Source organism: Rhinoraja longicauda, chromosome 36 (genome assembly GCF_053455715.1).
Source record: "Rhinoraja longicauda isolate Sanriku21f chromosome 36, sRhiLon1.1, whole genome shotgun sequence".
Taxonomy (NCBI): Eukaryota; Metazoa; Chordata; class Chondrichthyes; order Rajiformes; family Arhynchobatidae; genus Rhinoraja; species Rhinoraja longicauda.
Genome location: NC_135988.1, coordinates 65,365 through 77,492, shown reverse-complemented (window position 1 = coordinate 77,492; position 12,128 = coordinate 65,365). Strand labels below are relative to the sequence as shown.

The 12,128-nt window shown below is 44.2% G+C and overlaps 1 protein-coding gene across 1 annotated transcript; it reads right to left on the bottom strand.

Moving 5' to 3' along the window:
* Positions 1 to 220: 220 nt before the first annotated feature.
* LOC144610225 (neuropeptides capa receptor-like) lies at positions 221 to 6,179 on the bottom strand. Its single transcript, XM_078428821.1, has 4 exons — positions 6,034 to 6,179; positions 2,637 to 2,995; positions 1,702 to 1,845; positions 221 to 1,113 (listed from the first exon to the last, which is right to left on the bottom strand). Exons 1-4 carry the CDS (start codon positions 6,177 to 6,179, stop codon positions 221 to 223), a joined length of 1,542 nt encoding a protein of 513 aa, XP_078284947.1.
* Between the last annotated feature and the right edge of the window lie 5,949 nt (positions 6,180 to 12,128).

The window sequence follows — 12,128 nt, the reverse complement described above, 5'->3', positions numbered from 1 at the left end:
TTTCCCCTGACTATCCGTCTGAAGAAGGGTCTCGACCCGAAGCGTCGCCCATCTCTTCTATCCAGAGATGCTGCCTGTCCAGCTGAGTTACTCCAGAATTTTGTGTCTATCTTCAGTGTAAACCAGCATCTGCAGTTCTTTCCTACATGCTAACTCCAAGTGATCGGGCAAAAAGGTGCCTTTCGACAGACGAAGTCTGTCATCAGACAAATTCAGTTTATCATTTAACAAATTTAAGAATGACTATAAAAGGGTACTTGCCAAACTGCGCAAACTGTATCCTGAATTTAGTTTGGGTCACGGCATAAATACACGTGTTTGTGCAGCAACTCAGGAGTTGCAGCATGAAGCCCATTTCTCGCACAAAGTAAGGCAGAGAGACAGACATGTAGACCAAATAACTCATTCGTTGCAATATACAGAATACCATAAATATCACCCATAATATTATAAAATTTCCAGAAATGACAAAGAGTAGAACAATGGACTTCCTTCTGTTCTCCATCTCCGTGTCTTTTGGGGGCTCCGCGGTGTTTTGGTTCCGCAATCTTCTGCGCGCTCTGTTGGCCGCTAAAATGTGTCTGACCGTCAATGCGTTGAGCAGCAAAATCAGGATAAAGGGAACCCCCGGTGTCAGTACAAAGTGAAGCAATTCAATCGCTCCCCAAGCACGTGAATTCTGGACATTATTTCTTAATAAACAAAACCAAGGGTGGTTTAGAAGCCAATAGCTTCCTGTGTACACAAAATACCAGCTGACGTTTTTCAGAAGGGAAAGGATAGTCACTGTTGCTAAAATCGCCTTTGATGCTTTTTCGGTGCAATATCTGGATTTCAATTTCTGACTACAGATAGCTACAAATCGATCAATGGTAAACACTATAGTGAACCAGACAGAACAATCCGTGGCTGCGTAAAGCAGGGCAGCGTGGATATTACACAGCGGGATGTCCAATACAAATTCAAACTGAAAAACGATTGGAATATGCCTTAATATCAGATCGATGATAATGACCAGTAGATCTGCGGATGCCATGGCCACCAGGTAGCAGGTGACACATTTGGAGAGACCACATTTTCTTCGAGACAAGATGGCAATCGTCAGCAGGTTAACTGTAAGAGAGGACAGGGCTATCAGGAATCAGACAGCAGGGGAAGGAGCAGGGTGATGTTGCGAGATTAACAGTTGTGGCAGTCTGTTCAAGGAAGGATCCGATTATTAAACCTTCCGCGTTCGAGAGGAGACTAAACGACTAAACTTTATAATTTAAACATGAATACATCGCTACATGTATAAACAGCAGAGATTTAACACCGTCGAAGCTCGTTCGCTATAATCGGCAGTAATCTCCACATGTCGAAGAACGAGTTCTGAGGCTGAATTCTTGGTCCAAATTGAATTCACCGATGATAGACTGCAATGCAACTCTTTGAGTCCAATCACCAATTTATTTTCTGTTCACCACAAATAGCTCCGTCAGTGAGTTTCTATTTGCCTTTCCGTTGTCAACGCCGCTTGTATGGGGATCGGAATCTATGACTTATATCAACATCCAGTAAATGGAATTTGCTGAACTTGTCAGAAAGGACGATTGCTTTAAGTCGACCTAGAGGTAGCAAATATGGCAGAGTAAATTCTTAGAATGGGTTTATAGTTAGACATTATTAGTAAACTACCAATTTGATTTTAAAAAAACTTACTGGGGATACCAACGACAGCAAGAAGAGGATAGTAAAACTTCTGTATATCCCAAAGAGCTAATAATACCCGAATCTCCAATGGCAGTGGATGATTCCGTTCCATTGCAAAATAAAACACAGTTCTTCTATTATCATGTGTTGATTCTTTTTATGAAGACGTGTTGATCACAGGTTGAGTCAGAGTTGATGCTCTCGCAGGCACTCTGACGATAGTACATTGTCGGGAACCCTCTATATAAAGCACAATTGAAGACCTTGGAGACAGGAACTGTCTCTAAACAAACGATACCTGCTCTTCGCAAAAGCGGCCGCGCTGATCCTTAAGGGGACCAGTCCATTCCCTCGCCACACTTTTACTGTTAACACCCCTGTAGAATTGCTTCGATTTACTTTTACCTTGCCGGTCAGATTCTTTGCACGTCCTCCTTCTGCTTTCCTCATTGTGTTTTTTGCAAAGGTTTAGTAATCGACAGAAAAACTTGGAAAATTACTTGTACTGCAATGAGATGGGTTTCATCTTCAGTAAACTAAATCGTAGGTGTATGTTATAGAGCCACCCATGGCATTGAGGCATTGCAAGTCACTTTTGCACTGCAAACTTCCCGAAACAATTGGGCGATGATGAGGGGACCATTCCGAGATGTTTACTCGGGAATTGGGCGCAGAGTCGGGGAAGAATTCCCTCCGGGTCTCTTCGAAAAAACTGCCCCGTGGCTTCATAACTCGGAAGAGAATGCGAATGAAGGCAGAATAATGTTTAATAACTCCATCAAAGTCGGACACCAGTGGGCCAACCTGGATATGTTTTTATGAGATATGAATGGTCAGACCTAACTGCCTTAGTGTGAATTCGAGCCGCTCCCCAGAACATCTACAGAGCTTGCGAATAAAGCGATTTCAATAATGTGGCAGGAAGCGCAATCCCTAGTTCAGACCTCGCAGCAATGTGATGGGACTGCCGGTAGGGCTGTAATAAAATATCAATACAAATGCATGTTTGCTATTCACAGCTGGCAAGGCAATTCTCACAAAGCCAAGTAGTTGTTGCTGATTGAGGTCAATGATCCAATCCCTGCCCAAGGTCCACAGAATGATGCCAAAGGCACTGCCAACTTTAGCTGCCTGGTTAATGATATCGCAAGGTCCGTGTACGAATGCTTGCTGATGACCATGCACAGTCAAATTCCGTTTGCGAATTCTCAGCAAATGTATCATCTTAAAGCTGGCATTGTCCGACAAATGGCAAGTAACATTCATACCAAGATCGGCCCAGATAATGACCACCAAACACAAACTAACGTTTAAGAACATACATTTTCACAATCCGTGTCATTACTACTGTTGAGTCGCACACACCAACATCTTGGCAATCACCACTGATCAAGGTCAACTGACCGGCCAAATAAAAACCATGTGTAAAAGAGCAGTGCACGGATTGAATGACAACCCAAGGCCTTTCCACTTGCTTGGATGATTGCAACCACAACAACTTTGAAGAGGTTTGAAAGCTCCACGGCCAATCAGCCCAATTGATCTACACCATATCGACCGCCTTCAACATTCAACCCCTCGATCACTTGCCCACAGTGTTTTCTGATGTACAATAGAATTTCCCGCAGTTATGCATCTATCCTCCTGTGATCGCCTCGCCAGCCTTTCGAGCACTGCTGCTGATATGGACAGGGAGTTTGGGCACATGCGGCGACTGACACCAGATAATAAACACTTGTTCTGCCACACCTGCAGTGTTGAGCTCTATCCTGGTCACCACACTTCATGGAAGAGCGAAGAGATCTTCAAAAGAGCTTAGAAAAGTAAGGGGAAGAAAACTGGTAAAATGAGGTTGGGGAACGCGATGCCTGGCGAGTTGTAGGCGGATAAAGAAGAATGGAGCGCGATTGGAGAAGGGTAGAATAATTGATGAAAGCTAGAGAAGAAAATGAGCCGAGTGGGTGTCAGATCATGAATGAAATTTTGAAGGTACGAGACGGGAATTGGCTAGGATAGATTGGCAAATTATACTTAAATACTTCTTGCAATGGCAAAGATTTAAAGACCGCATGGATGAACTCCAAAAATTGTTCATCCCTTGCCGGCGAAAAAATAAATCGGGCAATAGCTAACGAGGGAAATCAAGGATCGTGTTAAATCCAAGGAAGAGGCATATACACCGATCAGCCAAAATGTTAAGACCACCTGCTTAATATGCTGTTGGTCCTCCGTGTGCAGCCCCATACGCAGCAGGGTGCGATGCGCTGTGTGTTGTGACACGTTCCTCCCGTGACCACCATTAACATTTTCTGTGACTTGTGCCACAGTAGACCTTCTCTGTCGGTTCGACAGGATAGCCTTCGTTGCCCTCGCGCATCGATGAGCCTTGGGCGCCCAACACCCTGTCGCCGGTCTGTGGTTCGTCGTCCCCCCCGGACCACTGTCGGTAGGTACTCACCACTGCTGACCGTGAGCACCCCACAAGCCTTGCCGTTTCAGAGATTCTCTGACCCAGTCGTTTCGACATGACAATTTGGCCCTTGTCAAAGTCGCTCAGGTCTTTTTGTCCTGCATCCAACACATCAACTTCAAGAACTGACTGTTCACTTACTGCCTAATATATCCTACCCCTTGACAGGTGCCATTGTAACAAGATAACCAATGTTATTCACTGGGCCTGTCAGTGGTCATAATGTTTTGGCTGATCAGTGTAAATTGGCAGCAAACCGGAGGACTGGGGGAAGTTTAGAACTCAACAGAGGAGGACAAAGAGGTTAATTAAGAGGGGGGGTAGCATGAAAGAAAACTTGCGGGGAATATAAAAACGAACTCTAACATCTACTATATTCTGTACATTCCTCTGAGGAATGAAAAGAGCCAGGTGGTGTTCTTTTAAAAAAAAAGATTCAGATCTTGGATATACCAAAGATATACCCAAAATGCTGGAGTGACTGAAGAAGTGGCTGGGGAGCTCGAATATGACGGTAAAGTATATGGTTGATCGCAAGTCCCTCGAGAACATTGATTCACAGGGGGGAGGGGGGGGGGGGTGGACGGGGAGGGGGGGAATGGGCTTCGAGTCTATTTCTCTTTGAATATGGCAACATAAGTAGATAGAGATGAAGAAAACGTAAAGTGTGCTTGCGTCCCTAAGCAATGTCAATATGTATAAGAGTCAGAAAGTCACATTCCAGCTATATCTGACCGCATTTGAAGTATTGTGTGAAGTTCTCTGGACGTCCCGTTACAAGAAGGACGTGAAGTCTCTGGAGGGGATGCTGAAGTAGTTGGCCAGCAAGGTGCATGGATTGGATGGTATTCTTTATACAGAGAGACTGGGTGAACTTGGATTTTTTTTTCTGGAACGTCGGAGGTTGAGGGGAGACCTGATATAAAAAGAGCAGACAGGCAGGAGCTTTTTTCCAGGGTGAAAATGTCAGGGTATACAACTTAGCCTGTGTGAGGTGCGAAATTTAAAGACGTGGATAATGGTGGGTGCCTAAGGATTTATAGTCTGTACTTTTTGTCTAGTTTTGAAATAAGGAGGAATTACTAACATGGAATTTATCGCCAAGGCTGGCAAGCGCTTCTCGACAAAATATGAACACGTTAATATCGAATTGCATGTGATCTATTTATTATTATCGCTATTTTTTCCATATTAAACAAACTGAGAACGCAACGGCTACTGACCATCAAACAACGTAAATACAGGTTAGAAAAACGTAAAATGTATGTATTTGACCCCTCCTGTAGATTTGCCTAACATACGATCACAAATAACAGAGCTGTGTGTGGACAACAGATGGCGAGGAACTTGTGGGGAGATATTCAACTTTAGAAGGGACTTTCTTGGAGATAACTTGAAACTGGTGCCAGTGGGAGTCGAGCAAACGGAAGGCACAGATGTGGGGTGATTCCTAAAAGATCCAGAGGGGAGGTGAGATTTTCTTCACACCCAGGGAGCGCTATGTTCTGGAATTTGCTCACTGATAGAGTGAGCAAATCCTGTGAATATGGAATTAACAAAGGCTCCCGAAAGAGCATTGTCTGCATATTAATTTGATATAATGGAACAAATTGAAGTATGGTCCATCTGAGGCAGAGATAAGTGAGAGCAGAGAAACGGGGATGAGGGGGAGAATGGGGGGGGGGGGGGGGGGGGGTGGTAATAACCTAAAATTGGAAAATGAAATGTTCATACCGCAGGGATGGAAGTTATCTGAGCGGAATATGAGGGTTGTTCTTACAGTCTGCATGACGCCTCACTCTGGCAACGGAGGAGGACCAGGACAGAAACGTCTGTGTGGGACCGTGAAGGAGGTTAAAATGGTTGCCCACCAGGAGATCCAGCAACCCTTGGAGGATTGAACGCAGTTGTGCGGAACACGGTGGATGAGACTCTGCTTGGTGACGTTGATGTACAGGAAACGGTATCGGAAACACCGGATGCAGTTGGTGAGGTTATAGGAGGTGCACTTGGACATCCGTATCACGTGGGAGGACTGATGGGGTTGCTAGATGAAGGCAAGTGAGGGGATATAGGCAAGGTACTACATCTCCTGCGGTTGTAGCGGAACGTACTTGGAGAGGGGCTGGTTTGGGTGAGAAGGGAGTGTGAATGGAGGTTATGTGGAGGGAGAAGTCTCTGCGAAAAGCAAAAGGGAGAGGAAATGGGATGATGTAACTGTGGAGAGAACGCATTGGTGGTGACGGTGATGTCGATGATGCGTTGGGTGCGGAGGCTGTTGGGGAGAAAGGTGAGAATCATGGGAACTCTATCCTGGTTCCAGCTGGAGGGAGGGGAGAGAAATACGGACCACAAATGAGACGACATTGAAGAATCGATCTATGATTGGGTGGGTGGGGGGGGGGGGGGGGGGGAGAGAGGACACGTTTCCTAGACAATTACGACATCTCGGATGCCCTAGAATGGAAAGGCTCATCTTGGGAGCAGATGCGACAGAGACGGAGGAATTGAGAACAGGATATAGCGTCTTTGAAAGTGGATTAGAGCACTGTGGGAATCAGCACGTTTGGAGCAGACATAAATTTGACCTTATATTTTACTCTGTTTTCTCTCCCTATATGACGACCTGGTTACCGATTTCATGATTTCCTCATTGCCCTCTTGATGTCTATTTCCATGTGCTGATGAGAATTGGATTTTGCAAATTATTTCGCGATGTGGCAAGTAAACCGTATAATCTGACTTATTATCCAATGTACATTTATCACCCTTGTCTTGAAAGGATGTCTTCCGCTCATTACTAAGCCTTCACAATTATGTACTCCAATGTCTGGCCTGCGTCTTTAGCTCACACCATGAGACCACGGGCAATCAACGTGGTGCTTTGTGTTAGTGTCCATGGAATGTGTATGTACGCTCGGATAAATATGAACACATTCATATCGAATTCCATCTGAAGTATTTATTAAGCATGTTTGATTATTACATGGAGCAAGGCGAGATTGAAACAGTTCATTAATAATAATAATAATAATGAATAAGTTTATTGGCCAAGTATGTGCATATACAAGGAATGTGCCTTGGTGCTCTACTCACAAATGACAACACAAACATACAGTTAACAATTACGAATAAAGCATAAACGCATCAAACACAATAAGGATACACCATTACGGTCTAAACATGTGGGTGAAAATAAACCAGAGCAAAAAAGAGACTACAGACTTTGGTTATTGAGTCTGGTGTTAAGGAGTACCTCTCCCGTGAAAGTAATCTTTGTGGGATTACCGCAGACAACACAAACGAACAAATCCATACAAAACAGCAAGGAGCAGTACACCGTGGCAGCCATCGTTGGCGCTCCAGAGCTCAGGGATCACGAACACCAAAGCAAGGTAAAGCATGATAAGAATACAGTACATTCATTTTACCTCCTCCACAATCTTCAGCATTTACATGGAATGTATAAAAAGGCTTACAAATTCAAATGAACATACGTTTATTGATTAGGACAAAAAGATCTGTCTTCCAGAAGTAGAATGACGATTAAAAATGTTTTTCTACACCTATTCAGCAAGCAGTGTATAAATGTTTTCTTCTAAAGTTTAGGACAAAAAAATCAAACCAAGTGGTTTAAAAACAAATCAAAGATTCTGCTTGTGATAATTTGGCGAGTGATATCAATGCTGTGAAGATCTGCTTGTCTATCTTGCAGGAAAGGTGAAAGGCACAACCCAACGACAAACGTTTTCCATCATTTCAAGACAGGCTTTGGAAACAAATTCACCTGGGAAAGAAAACAAAGCAAATATTATTAGGCCAGCTAAAATAAAAATATACCATGAATAAATAAAGATTTTTGTAATATTTGAGTCATGGAGTCATGTAACCCTGTAACAGGCCATTTGGCTCAGCTCGTCAATTCCAACCAAAAAGCCCACCTAAGCTACACCCACTTGCCCGCGTTTGCCTCTTATCCATTTAACATTTCCTGTCCAAGTATTGTTTACAATCGGTTACATTGCCTGTCTCAACTACCTCCTCTGGCAGCTCGTTCCACATATCGACAATCCTCCGAATTAAAAGTTTGCCCTATCACCTTAAATCTACCGCTCTCCCCTAAAACCTATGTACAGTGATTCTTGATTTTCCTCCTGCCGATAAAAGGCACTGTACATTCGCCCTATCCAGTCCCTTCATCATTTTATAAACCTCTATTTGATAACCCCTAGCCACCTACGCTCCAAGGAATAATGTCCTAATCTGTCCAGCCTTTCCCTATATCTCAGCCGCTCAAGTCATGGCAATACCCTCGCAAATCATATCTGCTCTCTTTTCAGCTTTGTGACATGCTTCGTTTAGCAGGGTGACCAAAACTATACAGAGTACCCCAAACGGACCCTTGCCAACGTCAAACTTGACTGATGAAAGCCAATGTGCCAAAAGCCTTCTTTGGCACACTGTCTACCTGTGACGCCTCCTTTAGGAAACTGTGTATCTGGACATCCTAGATCCCTCTGCCTTTCACTCGCCCCTGGACCTCGTCATTCGCTGCGAGCCCATTGGCCTGGTTTGCTTTCCCCAACTGCAACATGCCTCACGGAGGACATGGCACTCTATTAGCCAATCCTCTATGAACTTGCCCAGCCGTTCAAGAGATTGCTATAATTTTCATAACGATTTTCACTGCCTACGATACTACCCAGTTTATTCTCATCTTCAAACGTACCAATCATGTCTTGTACATTCTCATCCAAATCAAGTTGGTGACACAATATGGTCTCTGTTAACTCAGTTCAGCGGCTTAATTACAGATGTACAGTGCAAGGTCATATGAAGTATGAATATGATTTATAGATATTGCAGTTAAAATAAAGAGAAGCATCACTTCTTAATAGAAAGTCAACGGAATGTGTAAATAATTGTGTATTTCAACAAAAGTACGTGGCATTTTCTCACCAGTAACTTTATTTCGAATTAGCATCACAGATCATTCAATACAGTCCTGTTCACTAAGAGGGGAAATTCCAACCAAAATTGAACAAATACCCCACGCCCACATCACTGGTGTTGCGATGCGGCCAATGAAAGCAAACGCATGAAATGTTGTTTTCTTACCGTCTTCATGGCTCTGATGTAAAATATGGAATAGAGCCGTCAAACACAATGGGTGCTGCAAGGGCCGGGACTGCGAACGTGCCGCAGTGGAGTTCATCATTGCTGTTTGAAGAGCAGGTCGCCGGGAAAACAGGATCAGTGAGAATCTGCAGAGTATGCTCTGTATAGTTGAAAAAGAATGACACGAACCTCAGTGTGCGGGAGACGGCATTGCAAGGCGAGGATTATTCAACTATGGAAGAACGGCGGCATTGGAATAGAGTACACACAAGGAACTGTAGATGCTGGTGTACATAAAGAACCCCAAAGTGCTGGAGAAACATAAAGGGTCAGCCAACATCTCCTAACCACATGGATAGGGAACGTTTCGAGTCGGGACCCTTCTTCAGATAAATTGTAATACTGGGATAAAGCTGGAGGAGAGGCGGGGCGGGAAAAATTCCTGCAAGTGATATGTGGTTACCAGTGAGGGTTGATTGATCGGCAGATGGACCAAGGCAAGAGATGGAAAAAGACAAAAGGCTGTGAGATATTGGAAGAAGTGGTGTGAAATGTGAAGGGATATAATGGAAAAGGATGGAGAGGGGAAAGGGGACGTATAATGGGAATACTGGTGCGCATTCGGGGTGGTGGTGAACAGGAAGAGAGGGGGAGATGTGGGGGAAGAGGGTGTGCAGTTTTTGTGGGCGGGTGGTTGGGTTATGTATACAATTGAAGACTTAACGTTCATTCCGTCGGGTTGTAGTTTCTTCAACCGTATCCACCTATCACTTACCAGACTCCCCCGCCTCTTTCACAGACCTCTCCCCCCCTCCTAGATATCTGGTTTCCCGAATGGCCTACTTCTGCACATATTTTCTATGTTTTTTCTATGTTTCTAACCGTAAATGATCCATAGAAACATAGAAACATAGAAAATAGGCGCAGGAGTAGGCCATTCGGCCCTTCGAGCCTGCACCGCCATTCAATATGATCATGGCTGATCATCCAACTCAGTATCCCGTACCTGCCTTCTCTCCATACCCCCTGATCCCTTTAGCCACAAGGGCCACATCTAACTCCCTCTTAAATATAGCTAATGTACTGGCCTCAACTACCTTATGTGGCAGAGAATTCCACCGATTCACCACTCTCTGTGTGAAAAAGAACTTTCTCATCTCGGTCCTAAAAGACGCCCCTCTTATCCTTAAACTGTGACCCCTTGTTCTGGACTTCCCCAACATCGGGAACAATCTTCCTGCATCTTGCCTGCCCAACCCCTTAAGAATTTTGTAAGTTTCTATCAGATCCCCCCTCAATCTTCTAAATTCCAGCGAGTACAAGCCGAGTCTATCCAATCTTTCTTCATATGAAAGTCCTGCCATCCCAGGAATCAATCTGGTGAACCTTCTCTGTACTCCCTCTATGGCAAGAATGTCTTTCCTCAGATTAGGAGACCAAAACTGTACGCAATACTCCAGGTGTGGTCCATGTTGTCCAATGATGACCCTGACTTACTCCGCCGCTTTGTGTCTGGCATTAGAATAACCAGAAGTGCCGTTTTGATGTACAGTGATTCATTTTTTTGTAAAAAGGCACTTTGTTTGTGCGCGGTGACTAGAACTGGTTTCTGTTCCAGGCCTTTTCCCCCCCGTTATTCCCGTGCATGTTCACAGCGCAGTATCTTGGGAAGAATAAACCGACGTGGAACATGACAAATTAGATACTGTATTCATATGGTTCACATCGCAGTTGTGAATGACACGTTGTTCAAGTAAGAACAAAACCCTTCTTGGGCACCTTTTTCGGAACATGTCTTTGCTTTTAGGAAATAATATTTGAAGCACGAAAGTGAATATAACATAACGCAGTTTGTGGAATATTTTGCTGAGGATTGGTGATTGCGGCTTGTCAGAGACTGACTCACCACCATTGTCCACGTTGCCGCCGGCAACTGTTAGCATCAGAGGGTCACCGGCGCCACCGTCCACCGGGAACTGATAGCCCGGACAATCAGTTGTTTTACTCTCAGGATCGTCATGGTCATCAGGAACTAGATCTAGGAGGAAGTAGAAGCTGGAATGATCTTCCTGAAAACCAAAGTTGTTTTGCAAGCTGCAAGGGATGTGAGATAAACACAGAATGTCGGAGTAACTCAGCGGGACAGGCAGCATCTCTGGATAGAGGGAATGGGAAAGTCGAGACCCTTCTTCAGACTAAGATGTTGTTGTGTAATGGATACTTGGACGGAGAGAGGACTGTGTTGGGCCTGTGAACTATTTAACGTTGCTCCAATCCGGCGCACGCGTGTTATATTTCAAGTCCTATAGGAATTGAGAACATAAACAGACAATAAATGTTTCATTCAATTACACAGCTGGCAGCAGGCGAGAGGTTTATCTGCAAAGCCAAATTGTTGATGTTTTAAATAGAAATCCCTTACAATTCCTTGAGATCGCCTCTCTATCATTTCACAGCGAACATGCTCGGACACCTTTTCCCTGATATGTTCTGATTACGAACAAAATGAATAAAAATTGGAGAAAATGGAAAGCAAATCATGCACCAACCTCCAACACTGGACGAGGTTCCTTCAGGGAGTTCGCTTGATGGATGAGCGCCACCCAGAGGGTCGCTGGTGTAATATTCTATTTGATTGATGGAATCAATGGATCCAGGGACTAGAAATCAATGAAAGAGATACTTATTAGACCTGCTAAATTGGGCATGGGAGCAGAAGACACACATTATTCATCGTCCCGATGACAGTATCGCGGATACGACATGTGACCTAATGGTGCAACACTGTTCAACAGAATGGTAAGCTGTAGCGATCCATTAACGAACCAATAAAAACCGCAGATCCTGT